The sequence below is a fragment of the Grammomys surdaster genome, unplaced genomic scaffold, assembly GCF_004785775.1.
Source record: "Grammomys surdaster isolate TR1022 unplaced genomic scaffold, NIH_TR_1.0 208, whole genome shotgun sequence".
Lineage (NCBI taxonomy): Eukaryota > Metazoa > Chordata > Mammalia > Rodentia > Muridae > Grammomys > Grammomys surdaster.
The window spans coordinates 8893213-8905131 of NW_021604653.1; the positions used below are offsets into that span (position 1 = coordinate 8893213).

The window sequence follows — 11919 nt, forward strand, 5'->3', positions numbered from 1 at the left end:
CACTGGCCTGGAATTCACCAAGTGGATTAGGCTGGCAGGCCAGCAAACCCTGGGGATCTGCCTGACTTTGCCTCCCCAGCTACAGGATCAAAAACACACCACTACACCTGGCTTTTCTTATGTGGATTCTATTCTAGGGATCAAACTCTGGTCCTTATGTTTGTAAGACAGTCACTTCAGCAACGGATTCATGCTTTTTGCAAGATCCCAGAGTCCCTAGAATGACAATCCTCTGTGTTTCAAATCTACTGATTGTTTTGGGGACCATCACACAACTTTCTAGAAAACAGATTTTGTGACCTAAACAATTGCGCCCTTTATTCTGGATTAACTATTCCTAATGTTTCTTCTGGCCCTAAGATTCCCCAACCTGGGTCTGAGGAGACGGCTCTGTTGACAAAGAGCTTGCCTTGCAAACATAGGAACATGAGTTTGATACCTGATGTTCACTGGAAAAAATACTAGGCATGGTGTGTTTATAACCTCACTGCTGGGGATATGGAAACAGGCAGCTGCTGGGCTCACTGGACAGCCTGCCTAACCTGATGACTGAGCTCCAGGACCCGGAGAGAGGCTTTGTTTCAAAAACAGAGGGATGTGGGGGAAGGAAGGAAGAAAAGGAAAGGAGACACTTGGACAGTGTCTAAGTGACAGCAGAGGTTGTCAACCTGGGACCCCACTGGTCAACTAGAACTGGTGAGGAGGCCATGCTATTCCCCACGATGGGTTGGGGGGGTTTCCCAGGGGTCCTGTAAAGCTCCCCTGTGTCCTCACCCCTGTTGAAGAGGAGGGAGCCCAGCAGAGCTGGCAGTACAGATAGCTACACTGGTTCTCCTGCTCGCCATATGCCTCACACACTCTGTGTCCCTCTGCCCTGTCACTGCCCTCATTTCACAGATGAGGAAACTGAGGCATAGGATGATTCATTGAGATGTCTGCTTCAATACTACCCATCACAAGACTCTGGGATGGCCCCCAGTCTGTTCCTGTGGCCTGTTCCCTGTTATTCCGGGAACATCATTTAAAGGGAGAGATTGCACGGTCTATCCTCCCCGAGGCTTCAGTTGGCCTCTTCTGTGGCATTTTCTGGAGTATTCTTGGTAGTATACTTTTCTCCTTTCTTGCCTTCCCAGGCTTGAGCTCAATTTCAGGGTACTGTCCACATGGAATAGCTCACACTGGCTACAGCCCAGCCCCATGCACTCTTCCAACAACTATATTGTCAGTAATTCCCTGACCAGGGTAGGCCAGGGGGAGGGCCAGCTTCTCATTTAGCCTGCTGGACAACAGTCAGCTTGTGCTGTTTGAATGTCTGGCCTGATTTTAAGCCCCGCCTCCAACCGAGACTGTAACACTTTTAAATCACATGTTGTGATATCATAGTTATTAAAAAGTATCTTTGTGAGGTAGTCACTCCCGTAGGGGCCTCCAAAAGCAGCTTGTCCTGTGGCTAGGAACACATGCCATTTGTGCAGGGTCCTGAAGACAGGTATGCTCGGTCTGGAGGGCTGAGGAGCCCTTGCTTCTAGACTGTTTGAGTGCCAGCCGTTGTAGCTCTGAGGCATGGGCCTTGAGCACTTGGTTGCCTGACTCCACCTGACTGATGGGCTAGCCTTGGAGGCTGTCTAAACTTCCAAGTGGACTGAGGACAAGCCCAGCTCAGTGAGGGCTCCCCAGCCCTGGTCCACTCCTTCGTCTTTACACTAGTGAAAAGTCTAGGTGACTTAATGCTTCCAAGACCACCTGTTAGACATCTGACAAATAAGGAGCTCCCTTGCACATCCCCTCGTTCCGTGCATCCTGTACACCGAGGAGGCCATGGGTACTAGGGAAGCTCATGTGGAGTAGCCAGCCTAGGCTTTCTGGGGATTGTACCTGGGAACGTGACGAGAAGCCAGAAGAATCCATTCGTCAATGCTCTTTTCTGCAAAGCTGTGAATCCTGTCCTTTGCATCTTGGTTTGTTTGTTTGTTTGTTTGTTTGTTTGTTTGTTTGTTTGAAGACAGTGTCTCCTTAACCTGGAACTGGTTGATTGATTCATCTAGACTGGCTGGTTAGTGGAGCCCCAGGAATCCACAGAACTCTGGACTTCAGCCGGCTGCCTGTCCTTGGCCTGCTTACCCAGCAGGCTACATTTATATACATGCTTGAGCCTCAACACAACACCCTGCTGTATTACTTAATTTTCTTGTTGCTGGGACAAAATACCTGACAAATGACTTAAGAAACCCTCCAAGGAAGGAAGGGCCTGGTTCACAGCCTGTCATGGTGGGAGGGCACAGAAGCAGGAAGTGGATTGTCTGGTCACTTTGCATCTGTACTTGGAAAGCAGAGAGAGGTGGGTTCTGACCCTTAGCTTGTTTCCTCCTTTGTATTCAGTCCAGAACTCCAGCCTACCCGATAGTGTGAGCATTTGAATACTTGGTTCCCAGTTGGTGGTGCAGAGCAATTGGGGAGTTTGGGGAAGGTGTGGCCTTGTTAGGAGAAGCATGTCACTGGAGGCAGGCTTTAAGACTTTAAAGACTCACTCCAGTTTTCTTTCTCTCCACTTTGTGTTTTCTGTTTAAGGCATGAACCCTCAGCTTCTGCTCCAGCTGTGGTGCATGCCACTTGCTGCCAGGTCTCACTACCACAGATACTTATTCCTGTGGAACTGGAAACCAAACCACACCCTCCCTTCAATAGATGGTATTGCTCATGGTGTTTGTCATAGCAACAGAAAGGAAACTAATACACCGTTCTACACTCAGGGCTGGTTTTTCCCATTCAAGTAAACCTTTCTGGAAACACCTTGGTACACTCGGGAGTATATTGCATGGTGATTCTAAATCCCATTCCACTGGCAATGAAGAGCAGCCAGCACACCACCTGCACTGTACAGAGGCTCTTGTCCTGGAGTCGCCTGGCCGCCACTGGCTGTTGTCAAGTACACTTCTCTGGTCCCACCCCCAGAGGATACATGTCCTCCAAGCTGATTCCATCTGGTGGTTATAATTGAAAAGGCAGGAAGCTCTGGAGATGGCCATTCTCTGGGGAAATGGACATCCTTTCGGCTGGGGTGTCTCCACAGTGTCCCGTCTGGGTCATGACCACCACCGAGAAGTCTCTTGAACCCTTCTCTAGGCAGTGTCTACAGTATAGCCATACGTGACTTTATCTCAGAACTCTCTGTCATGACTTTGAGTCATGCTTTCATGACCCAGAAAGTTTTAAGGACCCCTCATCATTCACCACTGTGGTCATTATGAGACCTTCACTTTAGCTCAGGTTCTAAGGAAAACCTGTCTCTATCTCCTTTCAATGTCTTCCTCACACACAGCAAAATGGTTACCTCAGGACCCTATCACACATATGGCTCGTCACCAGACTCTACCAGCCAGGGAACATTTGGTGTTTGAGTTAGCACACAAAAATGCTGGACTTTTAATGACAGTTGCCTCCTCTCCACTTCCTCAGGGACTTTCTGTGCAAGATCAAAAACAAATGTGCAAACTGTGCATTTTTCTAGGGACAGGACATGGCTGCTGAGCGTTCTCCACTTTGAGCTTCTTCCTCAAAAACTTAAAAAGGGAGACATTTCTTTGAAATGGCATATGGGGTGTGTGTGTGTGTGTGTGTGTGTGTGTGTGTGCGTGTTTCTGCTGGAGGACATGATTTAATTTAGATTTCCTTAAAAAATAAAACCACAATGAAAACATTGTGTGGAATGATCAAATTCACTATGCCGGCTGAAGGTGGCTTTTTTTTGAGCTATATATGGGTAGAGAGGTGTATGTGTATATGTCTGGTGCATTTGCACATGTGTGCAGGTGCACATGCATTCGAAAAGACCAGAGCAGGACTCTGGTGCCTTCCTTTATCACTTGTCACTACCTTATTCCTTTGGACAGGGTTTCCCACTGAACCTGGAGCTAGGTTGGCAGCTAGCAAGCCCTCAATGACTTTGCTGCACTTGTCTACTTCAGCACTGTATTACAGGTGGCCATGCCCTGCTATGTACATAGGTGCCGGGAATTGCAACTTGGGTCCCCATGCATACACAACAAGTGCACTTACCCACTGAGCTGTCTTCTCAGCCAAAGGTAGCTCTTGCTTTCTCTGTTTCTCTTTGTATTCTTCAGCTGCTGCCGGGGCCTCTGTATGGGGGCTATTTCTCTCAGAAGCTAAAACTTCCTCGCTGTGAGCTTTGAGCAAGCATTTATTTCTGGAAGCTTCCAACAGAAGCCTGAGGGGATGGCCCCTACTGAGCTGAAATGTCTGACTTCAGATGAGCTGGTACCAGCCTGCATCCTTTTACTTACCTGGATGAAAACTTGGTCTGCAAAGACTGTGTGATGGGTGTGGTCAAGCATCTGTGAGTGGAAGCGTGTGAGTGTGAGTGGATGGGTGTGAGAAGTCCTATTACAGCAGGGCTCCTGTGACTGGGCTCAATGGCTCAGCAGTTTAGTACAGGTTGTGCTCTTGCAGAGGACCTGAGTTTAGTTCTCAGTACCCAGATCATCTGGTTCACAACTGCCTGATGTCACTTCAGTTCTGGGGGATCTGATGTTTACTTCTGGTCTCTAAGGTCCCAGAACCCTTTTTTTTTTTTTTATAAAGCTGGGGTTGGGGGATGCTTGCAAGGTGACTCAGTGGTTAAGTACACTGCCTTTTCTGGCAGAATACCTGTACACATGCAGAATAGGTTCACACACACATACACACACACACACACACACACACACACCAGTAATTTTTTTTAATTCAGGATAAAAATTTCCTCTCATTGGGAATTCTTACCATTAAAGCCAGTTGGGTAGCTCATGCTATAATCTCAGTATTCAGAAGGCAAATACAAAAGGATTGTCATATGTTCAAGGACAGCTTGAGCTACAGTGTGGGACTCTGTCTCTCACCTCCCCCAAAATTGATAGCATTAAATCCAAATGTCTACCAACAGTTTAACAGACAAACAAAATGTGGTATATTCAAACAATGGGACAGCAGTCAGCCTTAAAAGGAGAGAAATCACTGACGAGCCTCAAGAACATATGCTGAGTGAAGTAAGCCAGACACAAGAGGACAAGCACTCTACTGATAAACATGCTATCAAGTTCACAGGGACAGATGCAGAGTGACTGTTGTCAGGGACAGGGACTAGTAGACTGTTAGTGTTTAATGGAGACACTTCCTCTTAACATGTTGAAAAGTTCCGTGGATGGAGGGGTGACAGCCTTGAACCGTGGTTATGCTGCTGCTGCTGCTCAACTATCTACTTAAAACGTGAAAATAATAAATATTTGTGAGCGTGTTCATAAATGTAAGGTAAATGTATTGTGTGGGTGCATGTATACACACACACACACCATATGGAGGCCAGAGGTTAGTCTCTGCTCATTCTTCAAGTGCTGTCTGCCTTGTTTTTGAGACATGGTCTCTCACTAGGACCTGGGTCCCAGCAATTGGTTTAAGCTGCAGAGAGCTGTAGAAATCCTCCTGTCTCCACCTCCTCACTTGTGGGTTTATGAATGTGCAACACCTCCCTGGCTTTTCATGTGGGTTCTGGGCTTTGAACTTGGGTCCACTGAGCTCTCTCCCCAGCCCCAACTCTCCACTCTTAATATTATTTATCAGCCCTTTGGTGCCTGTGCTGCCTCCAGAACTGAAAACACCAACACGTGTGTGTCAGTTTGGAGCTGAGTCAGCCCCTGTCTACACTTGGCCTGCGCTCAACAAATCATCGTGGTAATTGCAGGATGCTCTTTGCTTATTGAAAGAAAATGCCTGGGTGCCCCAGAGGCAAACATAATTATAGGCTTTAGGAAAACAGGACCTTTTAACAAGTAGGCTGGGAAAAGGCTAAGGGCTGGAGCATCCCTCATTCCTCCCGTGGACTCTTTCCTCAGTCAGAAGGCCACTGGCCCAGGGAAGCAGGGCCTAGTCTATCTGCCGTGACTTCCACATCATCAGGGCTGCTAGGTGCACCTTGATTGATTTGCCGAATTAAGGCTATTCTTTGTAAACAGATTCTGTTACTACACTAGAAAATTCTCTTCTATGGCATTGTGGTAAAAGAGTTAAGTTGATGGTGGTTGGGGGCTGGGGTGGTAGTTAAGATCTTGCTGCATAAGTATGAGAACTCAATCCCCATCACAAATGTCGGAAGCCTGGTATGGAGGCATGTGCTTGCCATTCTGGCATTGGGAAGGCAGAGACAGGAGGATCACTGGGACTCGCTAGCAGGCCAGTGTAGCTGAAACAGTGAATGCAAAAACCCAGTGAGAGATCTTGTCTTATAAAACAGTGTAGATAGTTGGATAGTACCTGAAAGTGAGCAACACCTGAGGTTGTCCTATGGTCTCCACATGCATGTGGACATATGTGAACACACACCACACACAGGCACTGAGTAGAGAATTAGCTACCTAAAGCAGACGCCCCCAAGCTGGGCCTTACTTCACAGATGGTTCTAGGTAAATATGTCCAGCCTGTGTGCACAGTGGATCTGAGGCTGGTACCTGATGCTACTGAAGCCACACGCAGCCAAGCCGGGGTGGGCAGAAGCTGGCGGGAGTCAGAGTCTGTCAGCACTGTCAGCCCTGATTTGCAGCCAAGCTGGGTTCCCCAAGTTCAAAGAGCATTGAGCTGCTTGTCTTTGTCAAGAGCTCGGCTGGGGATCTTTTATGTGGAAGATGTAGGATTCTAAGGCTGGCTTTGATTATTTATTCATCCCCCTTCGTGGGTGTGTGATAGCACAGGCATCATGGAGCCCCTTGTCCTGGCCACTCTTGCTCAGGAATTCATGGAGCTTAAAGCCTTTTGAAAATTGTTTTTCCAGGGAGGGGGAAAGTTTTTGAAGTCCTCTCTCTCTCTCTCTCCCTCCCTCTCCACAGTTCCTCAGCAGCTCCTGCCGTCTTTCCACGCGCCTTTGCCGATTGACATGAGACACCAGGAGGGAAGGTACCATTATGACCCTCACTCTGTCCACGGTGTGCACGGGTAAGTGTTGGCTTCCATCCACTGCTCCTGCTGTGCAGCTGCTTGCCTCTGTCCTTATAGGTCACCAAAGTGCTGTGCCTGTGAACCCATGAGCTGGTGAGGAGCGCATGTTAGCCTCACTCTGGCTTCTTCTGAGTAGCAAGCTTGGATCATGTATCATCACCATGGTCCACAGCTCTAGGCTTCCTTGTTGGTCCCTACAATGTAATCTCAAGTAAAGGCTGCTCTGGTGCAGTGCTTTGGAGTCCCCCGCTCTACTATCAAAGATGTGCTGAGGCACACTCTGTAAAACAGGCTCAGAGTGACGCCTTTAGGTCTCTCACTGTTTCCCACCACCAGGTCCCCAAGGAGAATGACAACACCTTGATGTGACTCATCGATTCCATTGGAGACCTCTAGCCCTGGCTGATGTTCATTCTCTTGGTGTTTGGTTCTTTCCGAGCCCCACCCCCTTCTGCAGCACCTGGTCTCCCACCAGAGGAGAGACCCAGTTATTTTCATTATTGCAATGATAAAGTAGCTGACCGAAGCAACAAAGGAAGGAAAGTTTATTTTGGTTCATGTTTTGAGAGTCCGTTGTGGTGAAGTCATGACAGCTGGTCACATGGCACCCACATTCAGGATGCTGAGAGGGATAGATGCTCAGTTGCTTTCCCCCCCACTATCTCTTTCAGCGTGGGGCCCCAGCCCAGGTAATCGTGCCACCCACAGTTAGGGCAGTTTTTCCCCAGATAACCCAATCTAGAAAGCCCTTACAGTGATGTACTGTGTCTCCTATGAGGTTCTAGATTTTCAAGTTGAACAACAGAATTAATGATCACGGAAGTTTGGGCCTTGGCTGTTAACTCAGCCCTCCAGGTGTAGGAAGTGAGTCCCTCTGTCTGTCCCCTTTCCCTTCCACTCTTCTCAGACCTCCTCACCTGTCCACATCAAGTTACTGTCTGTGGTGCTGATAAATAGTCCCTGTCACTTGTCTGGATGACTGGCTCCTGTTCCCTGCCCAATCTGAAACCCCTCAGCTTCAAAGCCAGCTCCTGAGGAGAACAGGGTGTCCCTCCCTGTGTGGGATTCAGCTCAGAATTCCAACACCATTGCCAGAGCAGAGCAAGGTCATGTAGACTCTGAGATTCCCTTGGGCTGCTGTACCTACAATGACAGAGGCATGGTAGGTACACAGAGGGTGCTGAGCAGAGAATCCCCACTGGTGCCTCACCTATGAGACTCCAGCTCCCAGTAGAATAAAATTAGTCGGCATACCTGAGTGCCCAGATGTTCAAAGCATTGCGCTTTCGCTGTATGCCAGCCAGCTGTCCAGTGATACCTGTTTCAGGACACCTCCTGCCTACTAGACTTCTAGCCTGGGACTTTGGCTTTCTTTTTAGACAAATTTTAAGTTTAACATTGGGGAATGACAAGATGGGTCCATGAGTAAGTGTTTTGCAGTGCAAGCCTGGTAGCCCGAGATCAATCCCTGGAACCCGTGTAAAGGTAGAAGAACAGAAGCAACCCCCCAAAGTTGTTGTCTAACCTCTACACATGTATACCGTGGCACACATAATACCCATATGCAAAGATAATACACAAGACACATACACAATAACCTTTAAATTAATTAAAATTGTTTTTATTTTGGAATAAAATCAGGAATGCAAATGCTGTAAAAATTGGACAAGATAAACCACATGCCCTCCACCCAGCTATTGAGACATTAACATCCTGCATCATCCAATACCAGTACAGTGAACTAACCCACACATCTGATACGAATGTGGATAGTTTTCCTGTAAATCTGTGTTTCCTTGTTCAGGATCCTGTGTGCATGTGCATGTGCGTGTGTGTTTAAGCCAGAGGAGGACATCAGATATCCTTCTCCATCACTTTCCTTACTCCCTAGAGACAGGATTTGTCCCTGGAACCTGAAGCTAGGCTGACGGCCAGCAAGCTTCTGTAACCCTCTTGTTCTCCCACAGTGGACTTCCGGATCCACAAGCCATGCTCAGTTTGCTAGCGGGTGCTGGGGATTAGAACACAGGTCCACATCTTGCACATCAGATGCTGCTATCCACTGAGCCATCTCTCTAGCCCCTTAGACGTGGGGAATTACGGTGTTGTTCACTGACTTCCATGCCCTTTGCACTGGACTGGATACCTGAGGAATGTGTGTTCATTTCCTGTGGCTATAACAGATATTCAGCTCTGTGGCTTAAGACAGCACAAGTGTATTGTCATACAGTTCTGGAGGCCGGAGACCAGAACTAAGTCTTACTCGGTGTGGACAGGGCTAGTTACTTCTGGAGGGAGCATACCTTTATCTTTCCCCATTTCTGGGAGCCTCCTGCATCTTTTGACTTGCAACCCCAACCTCACACCGTACTGCCTTTCCCCTGGAAAGCATATGAGTCTCCTTTCCTGCTACAGTTTTCTCTCTGTTTTCTCTCTGAACACTCAGACCCCTGCCTGTGGCTTCATCAAAGACATTTGCTGTTGCTTTTAGAGACGATCCAGCTGGATCCAGAATCATCTCTACATCCCAACATCCTCTCCCAATCCCCTATGTTGCAGATGACATTGACAGGTTCAGTAGATCAATATGCAGTGCCTCCTTGGGTGCTACATCGTTTGATATCACCAAGCCCCGGTGTAGAATCTGGGAGGTGGGCCCACATGCTTCTGTGAGATCTAGGGGACCAGACTGTGGGACATTGCCTAGGAGGGTGTTGCTTGTCAGCCTCACTGCCAGGAAGCAGCATAGAGTTCTAGGACCCATGCTCTGCTGAGGCAGGCCTCGGGGACTCCTTGATAAGCTTAGGATAGTTAGTCTCCACAAGAAGATCAAGAAGGACCATGATAAGAGCTTCAGGACTGGGAGGCGTACCTCCTCGTTCCCATATTCCCCTTATCCCAGGTGAGAGCTAGACAAACCCTGCAAGAAAAATGACCCCACAGTTCTGGCTTCTGTGATTAATGTAGTCCGAGCCTGGTGGAGTCCCCAATCCATCAAGCCTGCGTTGCAGGCTGCCTGCTACCACCAGTGTGTCTAATTACACGCGCGGCATGCAGCAAATGAGGCACCGTGTCATCTAAGGACATGGGTCTCTGTGCCTGAGAGGTCATAGTCTCTCTCTCCCCAGCAATGTGCCCCATGCCATCTGTAAAATAGATATGAATGGGGTTTAGGTCAACCAGGTGGGCCTCAGCTCTGAGTGGGAGAGCAACAGGGACTTTAATGGCCCCCATTTCCGAGGTGGCATTGCTGTTGTTGAGAGGGTAGCTGACTCCATGATTGCAGAAAGCTAACATGCAGCTCTGCTCTTCTTTCCTGGGTGTCAAAGAAATAGGAAGGTCCCTAAAAACTGACCTGTGTAAGCTTAGAATGAAGTAGATCCCCAGGTCTCATCCTAGACTTGAAAAATCAGAATATTTAGAGCTAGATCCTAGGAGCAAGCGTCTTTAAGACATGGGTATAGGATGAAAGGGGCTGGAGATGGAGCTTAGTTGGTTATGTGCTGCCTGGCACACACGGTGTCCTGGGTTTCATCCCTAACACGGTCTAAGCCAGGTGTGGGAGTGTATGTCTGTAATTTCAGCACTCTGGAGGTAGAAGCAGGAGGGTCAGAAAGAAGTCCAGGGTCATCCTTCTCAGCTATAGAGTTTGAGGCCAGCCTGAGGTACATGAGACTTTGTCTCAAAAACAGAACAGCCAGACTCCTGTCATCTCTTGTCTGGCACCAGGCCTGGCCCTCCATGATTTCCAACCACCCCACCTTCTGTGTCTGACTACAGCTAATGGCTCCCTGCAGATCACTTGGTCCTGGGTTGAACGTAGTTGGTAATCATGGCAAGGTCACACTCTCCATAGAGGGCAGAAAGGCTCTGGTTGGGGACAGATGGCTCTGGGTATAGATCTCAGCTCATGGGAAGTCAACACACTGGACTGGAGTGTTAAGGAAGGAGAAAGAATACCAGGTGGGCACACCTTACCCCAAGTCCCCTCGAGGGAACCGTTTTACATACATAAGTCCCTCCCTGTCCCCAGCAAGAGCATACAAATGGCTATGTCAGCCCGTAAATTGGCACACTGTCACTTAAGATGCTCGTTTCTTTGCTGTGACTGTGCTCAGCTAGCTAACTTTCTAGTCTGTGGGATTTGAAGATGACTTTTCCAAGGTCATAGGTGTTGACAAACATGCCACCTGTGACTTACTAGCATCATCCTGGGGCCTGTGATTCCTGGGGCCTGTGACAGTTTTTAGCCATTTGCCAAGGGCTGGGCAGACAGAAATGTAACTGATTTCTTCTGGATTCTTAGCTCCATACCCCAGTTTGTGAGTTATACTGTATTAGCTTTGTTTGTGCTTCTTAAAGAATCGTCTTCTCAGCCGGGCGGTGGTGGCACACGCCTTTAATCCCAGCACTTGGAAGGCAGTGGCAGGTGGATTTCTGAGTTCAAGGCCAGCCTGATCTACAGAGTGAGTTCCAGGACAGCCAGGGCTACACAGAGAAACCCTGTCTTGAAAAACCAAAAAAAAAAAAGAAGAAGAAGAAGCAAACAAAACTTTAAGCCGGGCGTTGGTGGTATACGCCTTTAATCCCAGCACTTGGGAAGCAGAGACAGGTGGATTTCTGAGTTCAAGGCCAGCCTGGTGTACAGAGTGTGTGCCAGGACAGCCAGAGCTACATAGAGAAACCCTATCTAGAACTCCCCCCCCCAAAAAAAAACTGGCATGCTTCGGGTTCAGTGAGAGATCCTGTCTCCACTTGGACAGCAACTGAGGAAGCCACCTGATGTGGACCTCTGGCCTTCATATGCTCATGTGAATGCCTGAGCTCCTCTTCCTTGCCTCCTCCCCCTTTCTCCTTCCCCTTCTCTCCCTCCTTCCCTCTTTCCCCCTCTCTGTATCCCTCTTCCTCTCCCTCCCTCCCTCTTTCTTTCCCTCTCCT

The 11919-nt window shown here is 48.5% G+C and overlaps 1 protein-coding gene across 2 annotated transcripts in view; it reads left to right on the forward strand.

Annotated features, from left to right (window-relative positions):
* Gli2 (GLI family zinc finger 2) overlaps positions 1-11919 on the forward strand; it is a 216380-nt gene that overhangs the window by 156209 nt on the left and 48252 nt on the right. For both annotated transcript variants that reach the window (XM_028771494.1, XM_028771495.1), the window contains exon 3: positions 6873-6978. In XM_028771494.1, coding sequence (XP_028627327.1) covers positions 6873-6978 — 106 coding nt within the window. The remainder of the gene's footprint in view (positions 1-6872; positions 6979-11919) is intronic.